Source organism: Somniosus microcephalus, chromosome 5 (genome assembly GCF_052327205.1).
Source record: "Somniosus microcephalus isolate GS21.2 chromosome 5, FLI_Smic_1.0, whole genome shotgun sequence".
NCBI classification, from domain to species: Eukaryota; Metazoa; Chordata; class Chondrichthyes; order Squaliformes; family Somniosidae; genus Somniosus; species Somniosus microcephalus.
In genome coordinates, this window is record NC_140991.1 from 260,112,428 (window position 1) to 260,135,052 (window position 22,625).

The 22,625-nt window shown below is 44.2% G+C and overlaps 1 protein-coding gene across 1 annotated transcript in view; it reads left to right on the forward strand.

Moving 5' to 3' along the window:
* Positions 1-22,625, forward strand: part of LOC147117677 (F-actin-uncapping protein LRRC16A-like) — a 494,673-nt gene that overhangs the window by 351,724 nt on the left and 120,324 nt on the right. The window contains exons 22-23 of the mRNA XM_085989391.1: positions 6,851-6,944; positions 20,906-21,004. Coding sequence (XP_085845517.1) covers positions 6,851-6,944; positions 20,906-21,004 — 193 coding nt within the window. The remainder of the gene's footprint in view (positions 1-6,850; positions 6,945-20,905; positions 21,005-22,625) is intronic.

Sequence of the window (22,625 nt, forward strand, 5' to 3'; positions counted from 1 at the left end):
CCTACAGATGCTTTTACATGTAGCCACTTAAAGCGAATTAGGAAACCCATTAGTCATGTCATTAGCCATTTGTATGCTGACTGGCAGGTCAACAATATTACAACAGAAACAATTGTCTTTCAGCAGTGGAAAACGGCCACTAAATTTATCACAACCAAACTATACTGATCACTGTGAGCACTTGCAATAACATAGTATCAGATGGTTGTCATTAGCAGGGTTTTGATTGTTACAAGCAGTTGACCATTACATTGGAGATTAGTATAATGAAATTTCACAGTAGTTATTCATTTGTCTGTGGGTGGGTGGAAGCTGGGGAGGAGGTGATGAACCAATTTTCAGGTGGGCATATCAGCTACTTTTTTGAAAATGAGTTATGTTGGTGTTTCAGATGCAATCAGTGTGTACTTTCATTGCCACTTGCATAAGTGCAAATTAGGTATGCCATACCAATTTATGGCTGCAGAATTCCTCTAGCAAGGGTCCATGCTTTCGAACAGTACTGGAAACTGCTTTCAATTTGGGTCCTAATGAGATCTTTGAAACTGCTAAATGAATGTCAATGAAATTGAAAAATGTATAATGTGGTTCATGTATGTTCATACAAACTGTACAACTTTGTGTTTTCTTAAAGTCGTGTTGGTTATAGTTTGGCCTTTTCCCTAGTACCTGTTGTTATGTGTGCCTTTATATGAGGTGTATCTGGGTTAGTCAGCCCGGGATTAACAATTACCCACTAATTCCAGTATAGTTCACTGGAGATCACATGGGGATGTCCCCCACATTCTCCTATGTCTACATAAAGATAAAAAAATGTCACACGGACAGACCAATGTGTATATGATAAACCTATTTGGTTAGATTCATTTATGGGTTACTTTTAATAGAAGTCAAATGATACAGTCATATACTCAATCGGCACAATACTTAAAAATGATAAAGCTAGAATCAGTCCATAAAATATTTTTATAAAGTATTTCTTAGAGTCTGATAAGCAATCAGACTTTGGAATGAAACAGGTTTGTCTCTCTGTATACAATTTTGTACATGAACATTGCAGAACTCAGCTCTTCCAATGAGTTCGGACTTTCTGTCAGAACTGAAGTCTGCAGCAAAATTAACCAGTACTTGCCCAGCCCCAAGGTTTCGAAGTCAGAATTGTCAGTCATCCATGATTAAAGACACCCGGTCGTAATTATTGCATAGAATGCGGATAAGCAGGTATTCTGGTTCCTTTTAATGTCTTAAATAGTAACAGTTCAGGCAGAAGACATTTGGCCCATCTAGCCCACCTATTTACAATATTCCCGTGGTGCGTTCCAAATAACCCTAAATCCCATTTGTTGACAAGAATCTGTTTAGTTGTTTCTTGTTTCTTGTTTCACCACCCATGCTGGTAATCTGTTCCACATATTTCCCTTTTAGTAAAAGAGTTCCTCTTACATTTCCTATTTTGTTTTGTTGCCTTTAGTTTGTAAATATGACTCCTTTTGGTCAAATTCTGTACATGGCATAAAAGCTTCCTTGAATTGAATTTATCCAAAACTTTTGGAATGTTTCTTAATTGTATGCAATTTAATTAGCACCCAAAACAAAGCCCCTGTATCCTAGCAAAATGCATGACCTAGTGTCATAGTCGATTCATCTCCAGGGTAACAGAATTGGGTAATGGAAAACTGCATCTATTTTAACTCTAGCTATTTAAAAACTGTGTAATATAAAGTAAGGATACAGAAGAGAGCAACCAGAATGATTGATGGGTTGGAGAAATTGGATTATGAAGCGCGATTATGTAAATTGGGCATGTTCTCACTGGAAAAGAGAAGGTTGAGAGTTGATATAATTGCTGTTCGTAGGATTCTAAAGGGACTAGATAATGTAGACCATGGCAAGCTATTTCACCTTGTCCAGACATTAGAACCAGAGGACATGGCCTGCGCTTGAAGGGGAAGGGTAAATTCAAAGCTAATCCGCGGAAACATTGGCCCAAATTTTGCTGTCCTAATAAAGGCAAGGCTATCAGCACTCGCCGTTATTACTGGGTAAAACTGACAGCAACTTCTGACGTCCGCACATGCGCAGTTGAATGCGGAAATCCAGCAGTTGCTTTTGGTGATACCCTGCTCCTCCACGGGGTGCGCTGTTGCTCCTCCATGGGGTGCGCTGTTGCTCCTCCACGGGGTGCGCTGTTGCTCCTCCACGGGGTGCGCTGTTGCTCCTCCACGGGGTACGCTGTTGCAGTCTTCGCCAATGGAATCTGCACAGAAATCACTGTTAGGATTGTGAACTTAATACCCACTATTATCACACTAAAGACTGATGAAAAACTTAAACCTTGTTCAATCAGGAGTAACAGAGTTTTTAATGGCTTAGTAAGTCATAATTACTGCTGAACAACCTCTCCGGCACTGAAAACTTAATTTACAAGTGTAGATTCACATTCCCTCAGAAGAAAATTAATAGAAACATAGAAGATAGGAGCAGGAGTAGGCCATTCGGCCCCTAGAGCCTGCTCCGCCATTCAATGAGATCATGGCTGATCATCCAAATTCAGTACCCTGTCCCTGCTTTCTCCCCATATCCCTTGATCCCTTTAGCCTTAAGAAATATATCTAACTCCTTCTTGAATATATTTAATGAATTGACCACTCTCTGGGTGAAGAAATTCCGCCTCATCTCAGTCCTAAATGGCTTACCCCTTATCTTTAGACTGACCCCTGGTTCTGGACTCCCCTGCCATTGGGAACATCCTTCCTGCATCTAATCTGTCTAGTCCTGTTAGAATTTTATAAGTTAATGTTGCAGATTTTTTAAAAACTAAAAAAAAAATTTCATATACTTTTTATGTTTTGCTCTTTTATGTCTTTCCCTTAACCCTATGTGAATTTTATTTTATTCATTTGTGGGATGTGGGCTTCGCTGGCAACACCAACATTTATTGCCCATGGCTAATTGCCCTTGAAAAGGTGGTAGTGAGCCGCCTTCTTGAACCGCTGCAATCCGTGTAGTGAAGGTACTCCCACAGTGCTGTTAGGTAGGGAGTTCCAGGATTTTGACCCAGTGACGATGAAGGATCGGCGATATACTTCTAAGTCAGGATGGTGTGTGACTTGGAGGGGAACTTGGAGGTGGTGGTGTTCCCATGCGCCTGCTGCCCTTGTCCTTCTAGGTGAAGAGGTCGTGGTTTGGGAGGTGCTGCCGAAGAAGCCTTGGCGAGTTGCTGCAGTGCATCTTGTAGATGGTACACACTGCAGCCACAGTACGCCAGTGGTAGAGGGAGTGAATGTTTAAGGTGGTGGATGGGGTGCCAATCAAGTGGCCTGCTTTGTCCTGGATGGTGTCGAGCATCTTGAGTGTTGTTGGAGCTGCACTCATCCAGGCAAGTGGAGAGTATTCCATCACACTCCTTACTTGTGCCTTGTAGATAATGGAAAGGCTTTGGGGAGTCAGGAGGTGAGAAACTCACCGCAGAATACCTAGCCTCTGACCTGCTCTTGTTGCCACGATATTTATGTGGCTGGTCCAGTTAAGTTTTTGGTCAGTGGTGACCCCCAGGATGTTGATGGTGAGGGATTCGGCGATGGTAATGCCATTGAATGTCAAGGAGCGGTGGTTAGACACTCGCTTGTTGGAGATAGTCATTGCCTGGCATTTGTGTGGCGCAAATGTTACCTGCCACTTATCAGCCCAAGCCTGAAAGTCATCCAGGTCTTGTTGCATGCGGGCATGGACTGCTTCATTATCTGAGGAGTTGTGAATGGCACTGAACACTGTGCAGTCATCAGTGAACATCCACATTTCTGACCTTATGTTGGAGGGAAGGTCATTGATGAAGCAGCTGAAGATGGCTGGGCCTAGGACACTGCCCTGAGGAACTCCTGCAGCAATGTGCTGGAGCTGTGATGATTGACCTTCAACCACCACAACCATCTTCCTTTGTGCTAGGTATGACTCTAGCCAGTGGAGAGTTTTCGCCCCGATTCCCATCGACGCCACACTCTTGCTGCCTTGATGTCAAGGGCAGTCACTCTCACCTCACCTCTGGAATTCAGCTCCTTTGTCCATGTTTGGACCAAGGCTGTAATGAGGTCTGGAGCCGAGTGGTCCTGGCAGAACCCAAACTGGGCATCAGTGAGCAGGTTATTGGTGAATAAGTGCTGCTTGATAGCACTGTCAACGACACCTTCCATCACTTTGCTGATGATTGAGAGTCGACTGATGGGACGGTAACTGTCTGGATTGGATTTGTCCTGCTTTTTGTGGATAGGACATACCTGGGCAGTTTTCCACCTTGTCAAATAGATGCCATTGTTGTAGCTGTACTGGAACAGCTTGGCTAGAGGCACGGCTAGTTCTGGAGCACAAGTCTTAAACACGATAGCCAGGATGTTGTCGGGCCCACAGCCTTTGCTGTATCCAGTGCGCTCAGCCGTTTCTTGATATCACATGGAGTGAATTGAATTGGCTGAAGACTGGCTGCTGTGATGGTTGGGACCTCAGGAGGAAGCCGATATGGATCATCCACTCGGCACTTCTGGCTTAAGATGGTTGCAGACGCTTCAGCTTTTTCATTTGCACTCACGTGCTGGGCTCCACCGTCATTGAGGATGGGGATAGTCATGTAGCCTCCTCCTCCTGTTAGTTATTTAATGGTCCACCACCATTCACGACTGGATTTGGCAGGACTGCAGAGCTTTGATTTGATCCGTTGATTGTGGGATCGCTTAGCCCTGGCTTCCGCTTTTTGGCATGTAGTCGTGTGTTGCAGCTTCCCCAGGTTGGCATCTCATTTTTAGGTACAACTGGTGCTGCTCTTGGCATGCTCTTCTACACTTCTTATTGAACCAGGGTTGGTCCCCCTGGCTTGATGGTAATTGTAGAGTGAGGGATATGCCGGGCTATGAGGTTACAGATTGTGGTGGAATACAATTCTGCTGCTGCTGATGGTGGCCCACAGTGCCTCATGGATGCCCAGTTTTGAGCTGCTATATCTGTTCTGAATCTATTCTATTTAGTGTATGACCCAATCTTTATTTTGCTTCCTGTACAATGATTTAAATGTAATTTATATTTCCTGTTTTTTACTTTCTGCTTTGCTGTTTGTGAGGATTCTTCAATCTGATTGTTTGAACAGCTTTCCTGCTGCTCAAAGATGCCACAGATTCCTGTAGGGGGCGCCGAATTCAACCAGACGCCGAAAGTGTAGAAATCTCCGCTGATAAGCCCACTAAAAGTCTGTGGGCAACTGTACACAAGGTGAACGGCGAAAGCCGTTCCTTTGCCGCTCATGGCAAAATCCAGGCCAATATTTCAGTGAGCGAGTGGTCAACCTGTGGAACAGACTCCCTAGGGAGATGGTGAAAGCAGATCGTATTCATTCAAATTCGAAAAATTGGCCCCATTGGGTCCATCTTTCATAGGGATTTAAATTAGATAGATTTATTTCAGAAAATAACATTTTGGGATAGAATATATGAGTAATTTGAGGTATGACATGTGCTAAGTACCATGCATGGGAGGAAAAAGGTGACTTTGGACCTATGGTTCCCAAAGCTCTCGACCACTGAGCTTTTCTTCATGTCATGTTTAGGCCTGTTGTAGACTAATTGATAGCGATTGATTGCTATGATTAGTCAACAACTTTATTATAATCGTATCATGCAACTACCAGGATGGTAGAAGATGATCTAGATAGACTTTGTCTAACAGTTCCTATGTTTCTATGCAAGCACTTTACAGTTAACAAATTACTTTTGAAGTGTATTCACTGTTGTTATGTAAGCAAATGCAGCAGCCAAATTGCACACAGCAAGGGCCCACAAACAACAATGAGATGAATGACCAGAAAATGTTTTAGTGTTGATTGAGGATTAAATGTTGGCTCGGACACCAGGAAAACTCTTCTAATAATGTGATGGGATCTTTTGCATCCACTTGAATAGAAAGATTAGGCCTTGGTTTAACATCTCATCCAAAAGACAACACCTCTGATAATGCTCCCTCAGTACTGCACTGAAGGTAGATTATGTCCTCAAGTCTTGGAGTGGAGCTTGAATCCACAACCTTCTGACTTAGGCGCGAGTGCTACCACTAAGGCGAGGCTTAACACATGTACGTGTTTGTGTATTCATCTGCATTTAACTATATTTGTAATTAAAGTAAGCAGCAAGTACATGATGTGAATAACAACAGAAAACACTGGAAAAACTCAGCAGGCCAGGCAGCATCCGTGGAGAGAGAAACAGAGTTAACGTTTCAGGTCAAAGACCTTTCGTCAGAACTGGAAAAAAGCAAAAAATGGAGCAGATTTAAAAGCAAGTTTAGGGGCTGGGAAATGGGGGAGGGGATGAAAGAACAAAAGGGAAGGTCTGTGATAGGATGGAAGGTAGGAGAAGTAAAGAGACATTAAGAGATATTCAAGGCAAAAGGAGATGGTAATGGGACAGGTTAAGAAACAAAGGATAGCTCTAGATGAAGTGTGAATTGCACTGGCAGAATGAAAGACAGCTGCCATGTGGGAGGGGGGGAAAAAAACACAAACAAAAAGTGTGGATAAAAAATATATATATGATAGGGGCCGAGGTTATGATCCGAAACTGTTGAACTCCATGTTGAGTCCAGAGGGCTGCAAAATGCCCAATCGAAAGATGAGGTGCTGTTCCTTGAGCTTACGCTGAGCTTCTGTGGAACAATGCAAGAGTCCGAAGATGGTGAGGTCTGAGTGGGAATGGAGCAGTGAATTAAAGTGACAGGCAACCGGAAGCTCGGGGTCCCCCTTACTGACTGAACGGAGGTGTTCCGCAAAGCGTGATGTGAATAAATGGCTATTAACTCTGCTTCTTATTCACAGGAACTATACTCTAAGGTTTATGCCTATTCCTGTCAACGATGCCTCACAGGCACTGAAGGCCAATCCAGAAAAAACAGAGGAAGCACTGCAAAAGGTAAAACATCTCTCCTACCATTTCCATTCTGTATTTCAAGCAACTTAGCCCCCACCCACCATCTGATACGTTAACTTTAACAACTGAAAATGAGGACCCAAAGTTCACGTTACTTCCCAGAGAAAGACATTGATGAAAATAATGGAACAAGGAAAGCAGTTTGCAAAGATTCTATAGGTGAAGGCATCCATCATGTGAAGTTGGCAGCTTATCCAACAAGAAACTATTATTTGATTGCAGTACTGTGGTCACCATAAAGTGTTTTGCCCATAAAGCTAAGTGACATACAGGAAACTTTTTTTTATCCGGCACGGACGGGACCGACGTGCCGGTTCATCAAAAATTCCAGATAACCGAACGCTATAGTAAAAGATACGGAGCTGAGAGCTCCGTATAAAGCAACAAACCCTGTAACAGCTTCAAAACAATGGCCACAAGTTGCAAGCATCTCTGTAGCTTAGCAACAGCTGCAGCCACACCCTTGCACAGCAACACATGGAGGAAGGCAAGTAATAAAAGTTACCTGAACCTACTCCTGAATTTTGCTGGTTAACCGAGATTTCCGGTTATTTAGGTGCCGGTAAATCAAAAGTTTCCTGTATGTTGAAGTAGCATTATACCTTGGGTAGGATTTGTCAGGGGGAGGATCAGAAACAGTGCCATTATTCTGCTAACCATCTGCCCAATCGAAGTGTTGCATTTAGTTTCCCTAATTTATAAAGAGATTACTCTTGGTAGTAACTGTACTTATACAAGTCTACTCCTGTGAATTCAAAATCATTTTTTGCACTTAAATTTCAGATTACCAGGAATGCAAATTAAGCAATTGAAATAACCCAGCACATAATTTTTTTTAAGCACTAAAGGAAGTTCTGTTATGCAATAATTCAAATTAGTCAAATTTGAATTGGCAAGACTAGACTGTATAAATATTTAATGCTATAATTTGCATTGTGGGTAGTTTGAAGGAAATGTGGCTTCAAATTCTTTCCATTCTATCCTCTGGCAATATTCCCAAATTTGATAAGACTCGTGGTTGTGCTGCTGGTGTGTGTGGATGTATTGCCCCATTCATTTTTCAATGGCAAGTGATAGATACCTGGAAGGTTATAAGCAAGGCCCTTGTTTTGTGTTCTAAAAGCATAAAATGATTGGTAACATTCAGTAGGTTAATCAGCATCTGTGACGAGAACAGATGAGTTAACGATTTCAGGTGTAGACCCTTCGTCAGACTGAATACATCAAATTACATTTTTATTACACAGGATTTCTACCAGGTTTTGGAAATTGCATTCTGTGATTCCGTCTGTTTATAATTGACATATGGTGATTGAATAGGTCTAATTCCATTTTTTTATTACGTGGGATTTTCTGGGATTTTCCTGGTGTTTTCTGGATTGTATTCTGCAATCCCATCCACTTTTCTCTGTAAACCGCAGGCCAGTGGCTTTGATTGCAAGGCACAACTATAACTGGGGTTCAGATGATTGTCATCTTAAACTTGCAATTAGATTCTGGCCTTAAAGTCACTCCAAATTATTGATTACTCTCTCTTCTAAAGTAAATCATCAATTTGTAGAATGCCTGCATCAAATTTGAGACACTTTAGCTATCCGTGTGAGTGCTAACTACCAGTTTATTCAGTGCCAAAGTATTTGTGATGAGGTTCAGTCAGATTTAAAGTGGTATTATAATTATTAAAAGCCTATCAAGTGATGATTTTCCAAATAATCTATGGCAGGCATATATGGTCCCGTGTTATGGCAATTTGTGTAATTGGGAGTAAGTGATTATGCGTGCCTTTTATTTGAAGACTTGTTTCAGTTTTAAGCAAAGAATGATGATTCCTCATTTGGGAAGGATGCCTCCATTCCTTTTCCTTCCATCAGTTGTGGTGTTTCAACAAACTAGAACCTGAAGTAAAATTGCAGAATGATACAGCACAGAAAGAGGCAATTTGACCCATTGTGCCTGTGCCAACTCTTTGAAAGAGCTCTCCAATTAGTCCTATTCCCCTGCCCTTTCCCCATAGCCCTGCAAATTGTTTCCCTTCCAGTATTTTTCCAATTCCCTTTGGAAAGTTATTATTGAATCTGCTTCCATCATCCTTTCAGGCAGTGCATTCCAGATCAAAACAACTTGTGGCTTAAAAAGATTCTCCTCATCTCACCTCTTTTTTCCAATTACCTTAAATTGTGTCCTGTAGTTACCAAACATTCTGCCATTGGAAACAGTTTCTCCATATTTACTCTATCAAAACCCTTCATGATTTTGAACACTTCTACTAAATCTCCCCTTAACCTTCACTGCTGTAAGGAGAGCAACCACAGCTTCTCTAGTCTCGCCATGTAACTGAAGTCTTGCATCCCTGGTATCATTCTAGTAAATCTCTGCACTCTCTCTAAGGCCTTGACATCCTTCCTAAAGTGTGGTGCCCAGAATTAGACACAATACTCCAGCTGAGGCTGAACCAGTGATTTATAAAGGGTTAGCATAACTTTCTTGCTTTTGTACTCTGCCTCTATTTATAAATCCAATACTTTTTTAACAGCCTTCTCAACTTGTCCTGCCACCATAAAAGATTTGTGTATATACACTCCTTTTTATATTGCCTCTCCTCATTCTTCCTACCAAAATGCATCACTTCACACTTCTTTACATTAAATTGCATCTGAAATGTGTCTGCCCATTTCTCCAGTCTGTCTATGTCCTCCTGAAGTCTATTACTATCCTCCTCACTGTTTACTATTTCCAAGTTTTGTGTGTCATCTTCAAACTTTGAAATTATGCCCTGTATACCCAAGTCCAGCTCATTAATATATATCAAAAAGAGCAGTGCTCCTAATACTGACCCCTTGGGGATACCATTGTATACTTCCCTCCAGTCTGAAATACAATCGTTCATCACTGCTTTCTGTCTCTTAGCCAATTTTGTATCCATGCTGCCACTGCCCCTTCAATCCCATGGGCTTCAATTTTGCTAACAAGTATATTATTTGGTACTTTATCAAATGTCTTTTGAACATAAGAACATAAGAAATAGGAGCAGGACTAGGCCATTTGGGCCTTCGAGCCTGCTCCGGCATTTAATAAGATCATGGCTGACCTTCTACCTCATCTCCACTTTCCTGCACTATCCCCATATCCCTTGATTCCTTTAATATTCAAAAATCTGTCGCTCTCTGTCTTGAATATACTCAACGACTGAGCCTCCACAGCCCTCTGGGGTAGAAAATTCCAAAGATTCAGCACTCTCTGAGTGAAGAAATTGTTCCTCATCTCTGTCCTAAATGGCCGACCCCTTATTCTGAGACTGTGACCCCCAGTTCTAGAGTCCCCAGCCAGGGGAAACATCCTCCCTGCATCTACCCTGTCAAGCCTTGTAAGAATTTTGTATGTTTCAATGAGATCGCCTCTCACTCTTGTAAACTCCAGAGAATATAGGCCTAGTCTACTCAATCTCTCCTCATAGGACAAACCCCCATCCCAGGAATCAGTCTGGTGAACCTTCGTTGCACTCCCTGCATGGCAAATGTACCCATGCTTAGGTAAGGAGACCAAAACTGTACACAGTACTCCAGGTGTGGTATCACCAGGCCCTATATAATTGCAGTAAGACGTCTTTACTCTTATACTCAAATCCTCTTGTAATAAAGGTTAACATACCATTTGCTTTCCTAATTGCTTGCTGTACCTGCATGTTAACTTTCAGTGATTCGTGTACAAGGACACCCAGGTCCCTCTGAACACCAACATTTCCCGATCTCTCACCATTTAAAAAATACTCTGCTTTTCTATGTTTCCTACCAAAGTGGATAACATCACATTTCTCCACATTATATTCCATTTGCCATGTTCTTGCCCACTCACTTAGCCTGTCTATATCCCCTTGAAGCCTCCTTGCATCCTCCTCATAACTTACATTCCCATCTAGCTTTGTATCATCAGGCCGAGTCCTTAAGGACATAGCTGCCAGTCTGGGCCTGCGCCAGGTGGTGAGTGAACCAACATGAGGGAAAAACCTACTTGACCTCGTCCTCACCAATCTACCTGTCGCAGATGCATCTGTCGATGACAGTATTGATAGCAGTGACCACCGCACAGTCATTGTGGAGACAAAGTCCCGTCTTCACACTGAGGACACCCTCCATCGTGTTGTGTGGCACTACCACCGTGCTAAATGGAATAGATTCAGAACAGATCTAGCAGCTCAAAACTGGGCATCCATTACCACCAAGCCAGGAGATCAACCCTGGTTCAATAAGGAGTGTAGAAGAGCATGCCAGGAGCAGCACCAGGCGTACCTAAAAATGAGGTGCCAACCTGGGGAACCTACAACATAGGACTTACATGCATGCTAAAAAGCGGAAGCAGCATGCTATAGACAGGGCCAAGCGATCCAACAATCAACGGATCAGATCAAAGCTCTGCAGTCCTGCCACATCCAGTCCTGAATGGTGGTGGACCATTAAACAACTAACGGGAGGAAGCGGCTCCATGAATATCCCCATCCTCAATGATGGTGGAGCCCAGCACGTGAGTGCAAAAGACAAGGCTGAAGCGTTTGCAACCATCTTGAGCCAGAAGTGCTGAGTGGATGATCCATATCGGTCTACTCCTGAGGTCCCCACCATCACAGAAGCCAGTCATCAGCCAATTCGATTCACTCCACGTGATATCAAGAAACGGCTGAGCGCACTGGATACAGCAAAGGCTATGGGCCCCAACAACATCCCGGCTATCGTGCTGAAGACTTGTGCTCCGGAACTAGTCGCACTTCTAGCCAAGCTGTTCCAGTACAGCTACAACACTGGCATCTATCCAACAATGTGGAAAACTGCCCAGGTATGTCCTGTCCACAAAAAGCAGGACAAATCCAATCCGGCCAATTACCGCCCCATCAGTCTACTCTCAATCATCAGCAAAGTGATGGAAGGTGTCATCAACAGTGCTATCAAGCGGCACTTCCTCACCAATAACCTGCTCACTGATGCCCAGTTTGGGTTTCGCCAAGACCACTCAGCTCCCGACCTCATTACAGCCTTGGCCCAAACATGGACAAAGGAGCTGAATTCCAGAGGTGAGGTGAGAGTGACTGCCCTTGACATCAAGGCAGCATTTGACCAAGTCTGGCATCAAGGAGCCTTAGTAAAACTGAAGTCAATGGGAATCGGGGGGGGGGAAATGCTCCACTGGCTGGAGTCATACCTAGCACAAAGGAAGATAGTTGCAGTGGTTGGAGGTCAATCATCACAGCCCCAGGACATCGCTGCAGGAGTTCCTCAGGGGAGTGTCCTAGGCCCAACCATCTTCAGCTGCTTCATCAATGACCTTCCCTCCAACATAAGGTCAGAAATGGGGATGTTCGCTGATGACTGCACAGTGTTCAGCACCATTCACAACTCCTCAGGTAATGAAGCAGTCCATGCCCACATGCAACAAGACTTGGACAACGTCCAGGCTTGGGCTGATAAGTGGCAGGTAACATTTGCGCCACAATGACTATCTCCAACAAGCAAGAGTCTAACTACCTCCCCTTGACATTCAATGGCATTACCATTGCCGAATCCCCCACCATCAACATCCTGGGGGTCACCATTGACCAGAAACTTAACTGGACCAGCTACATAAATACTGTGGCAACAAGAGCAGGTCAGAGGCTAGGTATTCTGTGGCAAGTGTCTCACCTCCTGACTCCCCAAAGCCTTTCCGCCATCTACAAGGCACAAGTAAGGAGTGTGATGGAATACTCTCCACTTGCCTGGATGAGTGCAGCTCCAACAACACTCAAGAAGCTCGACACCATCCAGGACAAAGCAGCTCGCTTGATTGGCACCTCATCCACCACCTTAAACATTCACTCCCTCCACCACCGGCGTACCGTGGCTGCAGTGTGTACCATCTACAAGATGCACTGCAGCAACTTGCCAAGGCTTCTTCGGCAGCACCTCCCAAACGCGCAACCTCTTCCACCTAGAAGGACAAGGGCAGCAGACACATGGGAACACCACCACATCCAAGTCACACACCATACTGACTTTGAAATATATCGCCGATCCTTCATCGCCGCTGGGTCAAAATCCTGGAACTCCCTCCCTAACAGCACTGTAGGAGTACCTTCACCACATGGACTGCAGCGGTTCAAGAAGGCGGCTCACCACCTCCTTCTCAAGGACAATTAGGGATGGGCAATAAATGCTGGCCTTGCCCGCGACGCCCACATCCCATAAAAATGAATAATTAAAAAAAAATATTTATAAAAGACTTTTGGGTTGATTTTTATGTTACCAGCTAATCTATTCTCATACACTCTCTTTGTTCCTCTTATTTTCTTTTTCAGTTCTCCTCTGTACTTTTTGTATTCAAATAGGCCATAAATGCTGGCTTTCCCAGCGACGCCCACATCCCATGAACAATTTTTTTTTTTTAAATCAGCTTGGTTCGCTACTGTATTATGAGCATGACGTTTATCATAAGCCTCCTTTTTCTATTTCATTTTAATCTTTATATCTTTAGTCACCAGTGAGCTCTAGCTTTGGATGCCCATCCTTTCCCCCTCGTGGGAATGTGTCTCGTCTGTACCCAAACTATTTCCACTTTGAAGGCCTCCCATTGCTGATTTACTGTTTTACCTGCCAAACTTTGATTCCAATCCACCAGGGCCAGATTCCCTTTCAGCTCACCGAAGTTAACCCTCCTCCAGTTGAGTATTCTCATGTTTGATTGTTCCTTGTCCTTTTCCATAACTACTCTAAATCTAATGCTATTGGGATCATCGTTTCCCAAATGCTCCCCTACTGAAGCTTGCTTATCTTGCCCCATTTCATTCCCCAGAACCAGATCCAGCACTGTTTCCTTCCTTGTTGGGCTGGAAACATACTGATCAAGAAAGTTCTCTTGTGCACATTTCAGGAAATCCTTCCCCTCTTTTCTCTTTACACTGTTATTTTCCCAGCCTATATTAGGATAATTGAAGTCCCCCATTATCACTACTCTGAAGTTCTTGCATTTTTCTTCAATTTGCCTGCAAATTTGCTCCTCTATCTCCTTCTGACTATAGTATACACCCAGCAGGGTAATAGCTCCTCTATTGTTCCTTAATTCTAACCAAATAGATTCTGTCTTTCAACCCTCAAGTACCTTTCCAGTGCTGTAGCAGTATCTTTAATCAATACTACCACCTGCACTCCTTTTTTTCCCTTCCCTACCTACCCTGAATACCATGTAACCAGGAATATTAAGTTCCCAATCCTCCCCTTGTTTGAGCCAGGTCTCCATTATAGAAACATAGAAGATAGGAGCAGGAGTAGGCCATTCGGCCCCTCGAGCCTGCTCCGCCATTCAATGCGATCATGGCTGATCATCCAAGATGTGGAATCTGTATGGGTAGAACAGAAATACTAAGGGGCAGAAAACATTAGTGGGAGTGGTATATAGACCTCCAAACAGTAATGCGGAGGTTGGGGATGGCATTAAAAGGGAAATTAGAGAAGCGTGCAATAAGGGCACAGCAGTCATCATGGATGGCTTTAATCTACATATAGATTGGGCTAACCAAATTAGTAACAATACTGTGGAGGAGGAATTCCTGGAGTGTTTAAGGGATGGTTTCCTGGACCAATATGTCAAGGAACCAACCAGAGATCAGGCCATCTTAGACTGGGTATTATGTAACGAGAAAGGATTAATTAGCAATCTTGTTGTACGAGGCCCCTTGGGTCAGAGCGATCATAATAACCCATCTTAGTCTGCCTCCTGTTTCTGAACAACTCTTTATTCTAATGCTGCTTGTCTCTCTCAGTCCTCTGTGCACCTCGTTTCTTCTCTCTAATTCTTCATACAGGTGCCCCTCCCCCTGCCAAATTAGTTTAAATCCTCCCCCACAGCATTTGTAACCTCCCTGTGAGGACATTGGTCCCAGCACTTTTGAAGTGCAACATGTCCATCTTGTACAGGACCATCCTGCCCCAGACCTGGTCCCAGTGCCCCAGAAATCTGAAGCCCTCCCTCCTGCACCATGTCTCCAGCCACGCATTAACCTGCCTTATCTTACTGCTCCTATACTCACTAGCAAGTGGCACTGGTAGTAATCCAGAGATTACCACTTTTGAAGTCCTGCTCTTTAACTTCCTCCCTAGCTCCTGAAACTTTGACTACAGGACCGCAACCCTTTTCTTTCCTACTTCTGGCTGTTCCCTTCCCCCACAGAATGTTCTAGTCTTGTTCTGTGATATCCTTTACCCTGGCACCAGGGAGACAACACACCATGTGAGACTCACGTCGGTGATTGCAGAAACTCCTGTCTATACCCCTGACTAATGATTCCCCGCTGACTACTGCATTTCTACACTTTGCTGTGCCCGCCCCCCCCCCCACTCACCCCGCCTTTGCCCGACAGCGCCAGGATTTGCTCTGGACTGCACTCCTTCGAGGTGTTGTCACCCTCACTGGTATTCAGCATTAAAAACCGATTTGTGAGCACCACACTACCAGAGGATTGCTGCACTACATGCCTCTTCTTCCTACCCTGCCAGGTGGCCACCTACTTACTATCCTCCTGGACTCTCTGGCTCTTAGTACGCGAGCCCTTGCATTGAGTATCAAGAGTAAGCACTCTGATTTAGTAGACTGGTTTCCAGTGAATTTGGAACTCAAGATGGTTCTTACTTCTGAATGTAGCACAGCTATGCAAATTCGTCAAATTATGGGTTAGCCAGTGGGGAGAATTAATGACCAGAGGTGCATGTCTTAAAATCAGGCACCAGCAGCCAAATGAAGCCGAAAATGAGCCAAACCAAGAATGTTTCAAGTGGCTCCTGGGATTCATGGCATCAGTTATACCAGACATACATCTTTTCGCTGATGTTTGTCAGGAAAACTGAGAGAAACCAAGAGGGAGCTATTGCCTTAAAATGGTGACAAACCCTTTATCAAACTGTGGCAGCAAAGTTTGTTGCCATGTTTCATTCTGGTAATCGGTTGTTCCTCCTCATGATAGGGTGGTTGTCCCTAGGTTGCATGGAGCCAAGTTATGTGAACCTACCCACTTGTGACTTGGCACATAAACATACTTAACAGTATGGAGAGACATGACCACAATTAGCTATATAAATATCAAACAGGTATTCCCAACTCCTGTGTGAAGGCATAATGCAGAACTATAATTTGTGCTGACAAAACCTCATTACTTGTTCTGCTAACCACCTTGCAGAGGTACAGAATTTTTTTATAAACACAGTATTTGTTCTCAGGATGTGCATTTATTGCCCACTCCTATCTTCCCTGAGAAGGTATCAGTGGGCCAACCTTTTTGAGTAGCAATTGCTAGTCCACTTTGGAAGGCATCAAGAATCCAATCTCTTTTAGAACTAAAGTCACGTGTAGGCCAGACTGATTAGGAGTGGCAAGTTCCCTTTCCTGAAGGGCATGTTTGGTTTTTATAAAAATCTGGCAGCTTTGATGGTCATTTTTTTCCTGGTGTCAGCTCACAAATGACCAGATTCATTGAGTTCAGTTTCACAACTGAACACAGTAAATAATAATTCTAACAGGTCTAAGAGCGTTAAAAAAACAAGCCTGAAGGCTTTGGGCTAGAAATTCAGTAGGCTTTGCGCCCAGTTTTCGCCCAAAGAGGGCTTTTGCGCCACTTGCTGAGATTGCGCCGATATTCAGCGCTGCGGTAATGGCGGCGTTAGCCAGTAGCGCTGCGCCGCCACCGATGACGTCATCGGTGTGCGCAGTGCCCCGCTACCGCCCCGCTACCGGCCCGACCGCCATATTTAGTTGCGGCCGCCTCTTCCGCAGCGGCCGCAAACAGCGATCTGAAAACGGGGCCGTCCTGCAGCCTTAGTGGGGCGAGTTAAGGCGGAGCTGCGGCCGGCCGCTTTTTCGGCGGCCGCCTGCCCGCACCTCCTTCCCCAGCCTCCTCCACCCACCACCCCCCCCCCCCGCGGCATTGCCGGCTGTTTTCCGGGAGCCCGGCACTTCTCCGTGGTGCCGGGCTCATTTGCCGGCACTAGCGAGCGGCGATCTCGCTGTTGCAGGCACCTCCCCCTTAAGAGAGGGAGGAAGGCCTGCAGTACCGCAGCCTGCCGCTCCGCAGCGGGTGGCGCTGCGGCACCTAGCGCGCCGAAATTCAGTTTCAGCGCCCCAAGCGGGGGCGGCCACACCCTTGAATAGCGGCCGGCTTCGACTTGGGGCGCTGAAACTGAATTTCCGGCGGGCGCAAGTGGCTCCGCGCGCAGCGGTAACTTCTGGGCGCAAGCAAGCTGGCGGGCCCAAACTGAATTTCTAGGCCTTTGTGTCTTAATGCAAGGAGCATTTGTAATAAGGTGGATGAATTGGCTGCGCAAATAGAAGTAAACAAATACGATTTGGTTGGGATTACGGAAACGTGCCTCAAGGAAGGCCAGGACTGGGAACTCAACATCCAGGGGTATTCGATATTCAGGAAAGATAGGCAAAAAGGAAAGGGAGGTGGGGTAGCATTACTGGTTAAAGAAGGGATTAACACAATTGTAATGAAGGATATTAGCTCTGATGAGGTGGAATCTGTATGGGTAGAATTGAGAAATACTAGGGAAAAAAACGTTAGTGGGAGTGGTTTATAGACCTCCAAACAGTAAGGCGGAGGTTGGGGATGGCATTCAAAGAGAAATTAAAGAAGCGTGCAATAAGGGCACAGCAGTCATCATGGGTGACTTTAATCTACATATAGATTGGGCCAACCAAATGAGTAACAATACTGTGGAGGAGGAATTCCTGGAGTGTTTATGGGATGGTTTCCTGGACCAATATGTTGAGGAACCAACCAGAGATCAGGCCATCTTAGACTGGATATTATGTAACGAGAAAGGATTAATTAGCAATCTTGTTGTAAGAGGCCCCTTGGGTCGGAGCGATCATAATATGATCGAATTCTTCATTAAGATGGAGAATGAAGTAGTTGACTCGGAGACTAGGGTCCTCAATTTAAATAAAGGAAACTATGATGGTCTGAGGAGCGAGTTTGGTAGGATTGATTGGGGAATGGCACTCAAAGGGTTGACGTTGGATAGGCAATGGCAAACATTCAAAGACCGAATGGATGAACTACAGAATTTGTTCATCCCAGTTTGGCATAAAAATAAAACAAAATAGGTGACCCAACCGTGGCTAACAAGGGAAATTAGGGATAGCATAAGGTCCAAGGAGAGGGCATATAAATTGGCCAGAAAAAGCAATAACCCTGAGGATTGGGAGCAGTTTAGGATTCAACAAAGGAGGACAAAGGGATTAATTAAGAAAGGGAAAATAGAATATGAGAGTAAGCTTGCAGAGAACATAAAAACTGACTGTAAAAGCTTTTGTAGATATGTGAAGAGAAAAAGATTGGTGAAGTCAAGTGTAGGTCCCTTGCAGTCAGAATCGGGGGAATTTATAATGGGGAACAAAGAAATGGCAGACCAACTAAATACATATTTTGGTTCTGTCTTCACAAAGGAGGACACAAATAACCTCCCAGAGATGCCGGGGAACATAGGGTCTGATGAAAGGGTGGAACTGAAAGAAATCAGTATTTGTAGGGAAATGGTGTTAGGAAAATTGATGGGACTGAAGGCCGATAAATCCCCAGGGCCTGATAATCTACAACCCAGGGTACTTAAGGAAGTGGCCCTAGAAATAGTAGATGCATTGCTGGTCATCTTCCAGAACTCGATAGACTCTGGAACAGTACCCATGGATTGGCGGGTAGCTAATGTTACCCCACTATTCAAAAAAGGTGGTAGAGAAAAGGTGGGGAATTATAGACTGGTAAGCTTGACATCGGTAGTGGGGAAAATGCTAGAGTCCATTATAAAAGATGTAATAGCAGAGCACTTGGAAAGCAGTGACTGGATCGGACAAAGTCAACATGGATTTACAAAAGGTAAATCATGCTTGACTAATCTACTGGAATTTTTTGAGGATGTAACTGGTAAAATAGATAAGGGAGAACCAGTGGATGTGGTGTATTTGGACTTTCAGAAGGCTTTCGATAAGGTCCTGCATAAGAGATTAGCGTGCAAAATTAAGGCACATGGGATTGGGAGCAAGGTATTGACTTGGATAGAGAACTGGTTGGCGGACAGAAAGCAAAGAGTTGGAATAAACGGGTCGTTTTCCGAGTGGCAGGCAGTGACTAGTGGGGTACCGCAAGGATCGGTCCTAGGACCCCAGCTGTTCACAATATATATTAATGATCTGGACGAGGGAATTGGATGTAATATCTCAAAATTTGCAGACGACACAAAGCTGGGGGGGAGGGTATGCTGTGACGAGGATGTCGTGAAACTCCAGCACGATTTGGACAGGTTGGGTGATTGGGCAGAAACATGGCAAATGCAGTATAATGTGGATAAATGTGAGGTTATCCACTTTGGTGGCAAAAACAGGAAGACAGATTATTATTTGAACGGCAATAGATTGGAAAAAGGGGAAGTGCAAAGAGACCTGGGTGTCGTTGTGCACCGGTCGCTGAAGGTAAGCATGCAGGTGCAGCAGGCAGTTAAGAAGGCAAATGGTATGTTGGCCTTCATAGCAAGAGGATTCGAGTACAGGAGCAAGGATGTCTTGCTGCAGTTGTACAGGCCTTGGTGAGACCACACCCTGAGTATTGTGTGCAGTCTTGGTCACCTTATCTGAGGAAGGATGTTCTTGCCATGGAGGGAGTGCAGCGAAGGTTCACCAGACTGATACCTAGGATGGCAGGAATGACGTATGAGGAGAGATTGGGTCGATTAGGCTTATATTCGGTAGAGTTTAGAAGAATGAGAGGGGATCTCATTGAAACTTGTAAAATTCTAACAGGACTAGACAGACTAGATGCTGGAAGGATGTTCCCGATGGTTGGGGAGTCCGGAACCAGGGGTCACAGTCTAAGGATAAGGGGTAAGCCATTTAGGACTGAGATGAGGAGGAATTTCTTCACTCAGAGCGTGGTGAACCTGTGGAATTCTCTACCACATAAGGCAGTTGAGGCCAATTCATTAAATATATTCAAGAAGGAGTTAGATATATTTCTTAAGTCTAAAGGGATCAAGGGATATGGGGAGAAAGCAGGGACAGGGCACTGAATTTGAATGATCAGCCATGATCTCATTAAATGGTGGAGCAGGCTCGAGGGGCCGAATGGCCTACTCCTGCTCCTATCTTCTATGTTTCTATGTTTACTTTCCAAGAAAGTCTAATGAATATGGTCTGTTCTGCATCTTAAATGATATGGATATCATATATGTGTAAGTGGTGTGTGTATGTAGTGTAGAGATTTTGATAATCATGACAACACTCTTCACTGTATACTGAGATAACATTAGTATCCTTGTATACACAGCAAGCCATAACTGGACTTTCGAAGCAGGTTTTCTGAAGTCATTTGAAAAGTACCAGTTTGCTATTCCCTCTCCTGTTGACTCAGACAAAAGGTGTTTTTCTGACTTTTACTAGTCCTGACCAATAGCATTTCAGCAATTTGATCCCAAGAGAAACCAGGAGGCTGAGATCATAGCCATTCGAGTATATGGCAGTAGTGTATTCCACCTGAAATAGCTCTGGAGCATTTGGTTAAACAAACAAATGATGTCCAGATTCTGGTGGCATGGCACCAGTATTTCTCTGTTTAGTTCCTGGAATGTCATTGAATAGGAGCATCCCTTGCGAGCAGCTCTGCTTCACAGAGCTGCATGTCCTTTGAATGCTATTTTAGATGATGATGAATCGTTCTAGTGCTGTGAATCCCTGATCATGTTGGCAGGGCAGGTTGGTATTTGAACCAGTCATTCACCAGTACAGACCTGTTAGCTATTGTGATTGCACAAGGGAAATGCACATTTTTTCTAACCCTTTTAATAATTTTTTCCTGGAATGTTTTGATGCTTCTGAACTGTGATGAGCAATGGCCATGTGAAAAAGGTCTCTTCCTTTTTGTTTTGTCTTCATTATAGATTGAAAACTATCTGCTGCGGAATCATGAGACCAGGAAGTATCTGCAGGAACAGGCCTACAGGTTACAACAGGGCATTGTCACCAGCACTACACAACAGGTGAGGATGCAGTCAAACATGACTGAAACCAGTAAATAATTCAGAGCCTGCAAGCACATTTGAGAATATTTCTTGCTTCTTTGTTAGATGGATTAACCTTTTTGTCAACTTGCTCCAACTGCATTTCAGACAGTCAAAATAACTTAAAAATACTTCTGAACATTCTGTCCAATTTTTTAGTTATAAGCATGCATGTTTGCAATCCACTAAAGCCGTGCATAATATTCCTACCATTTCCTTTTCACATTTGATGTAATAAAATAAAATTCACTGCCAGATAATTGTTTTTGCTGTTAATATTTGGATTGCTCCTGTTTCTCAGTAATGGGTGTTTTCTCTTTAGTCACAAATTTACACCACTTCAAGTTCATTCTTTTACAATACTCCATGGCTCAATAATATGGTCAGGAGGAGGGTTGGAATTGGCATCTACAGCATGAGGTTTCTATCTGGAACTGAATAGGGCAGCCTTAATATTGCTGACATTGAGCAACTGAAAGTTCTGGCTCATCCAAAACCTGGATATTCTCTCTCCTCTGGTATTGTCCCCCTTTTCTTCAAATCTGCTATCATCACCCTTCTTAAAAAAACAACTTTTGACCCTTCCGTCCTTGCAAACTACCGCCCCATCTCCAACCTCCCTTTCCTCTCCAATGTTCTTGAACGTGTTGTCGCCTCCCAAATCCGTGCCCATCTTTCCCAGAATTCCTTGTTTGAATCCCTCCAATCAGGCTTCTGCCACTGCCACAGTACTGAAACTTACCAAGGTCAGAAATGACATCCTAATTGACTGCGACAAAGGTAATCTATCCCCTTTCATCCTTCTGGACCTGTGCAGCCTTTGACCTGGTTAACCACAAAGTTCTGCTCCAACGCCTCTCCACTGTCGCCCAGCTGGGTGGGACTGCACTCGCCTGGTTTCAATCCTATCTTTCCAGCCGTAACCACAGAATCACCTGCAATGGCTTCTCTTCCCGATCCTGCACTGTCACCTCTGGTGTTCCCCAAGGATCTATCTTTGGTTCCCTCCTATTTCTCATCTACATGCTGCCACTCGGTGACATCATCCGGCAACACAACCTGAGTATTCACATGTACGCCGATGATACCCTGCTCTACCTCTCCTCCACCACTCTCAAACCCTCCACCGTCTCTATACTATAAGACTGCTTGTCCGACATACAGCACTGGATGAGTAGAAATTTCTTCCAATTAAATATCGGGAAGACCGAAGTCATTGTCTTCGGTTCACGCCACAAACTCCATTCCCCTTCCACTGATTTGATCTCTCCCCCCAGCAACTGTCTAAGGCAGACCAAGTCTGTTCGCAACCTTGGTGTCATATTTGATCACGAATTGAGCTTCCTACCTTATATCCGTTCTACCACTAAGACTGCCCATTTTCACTTTCGTAATATCGCCCGTCTCAGTACTTAAAGTAGATAAGTCAACAGGACCGGATGGGATGCATCCTAGGATGCTGAGGGAAGTAAAGGTGGAAATTGCGGAGGTACTGGCCATAATCTTCCAATCCTCCTTGGATACGGGGGTGGTGCCAGAGGACTGGAGAATTGCAAATGTTACACCCTTGTTCAAAAAAAGGGTGTAAGGATAAACCCAG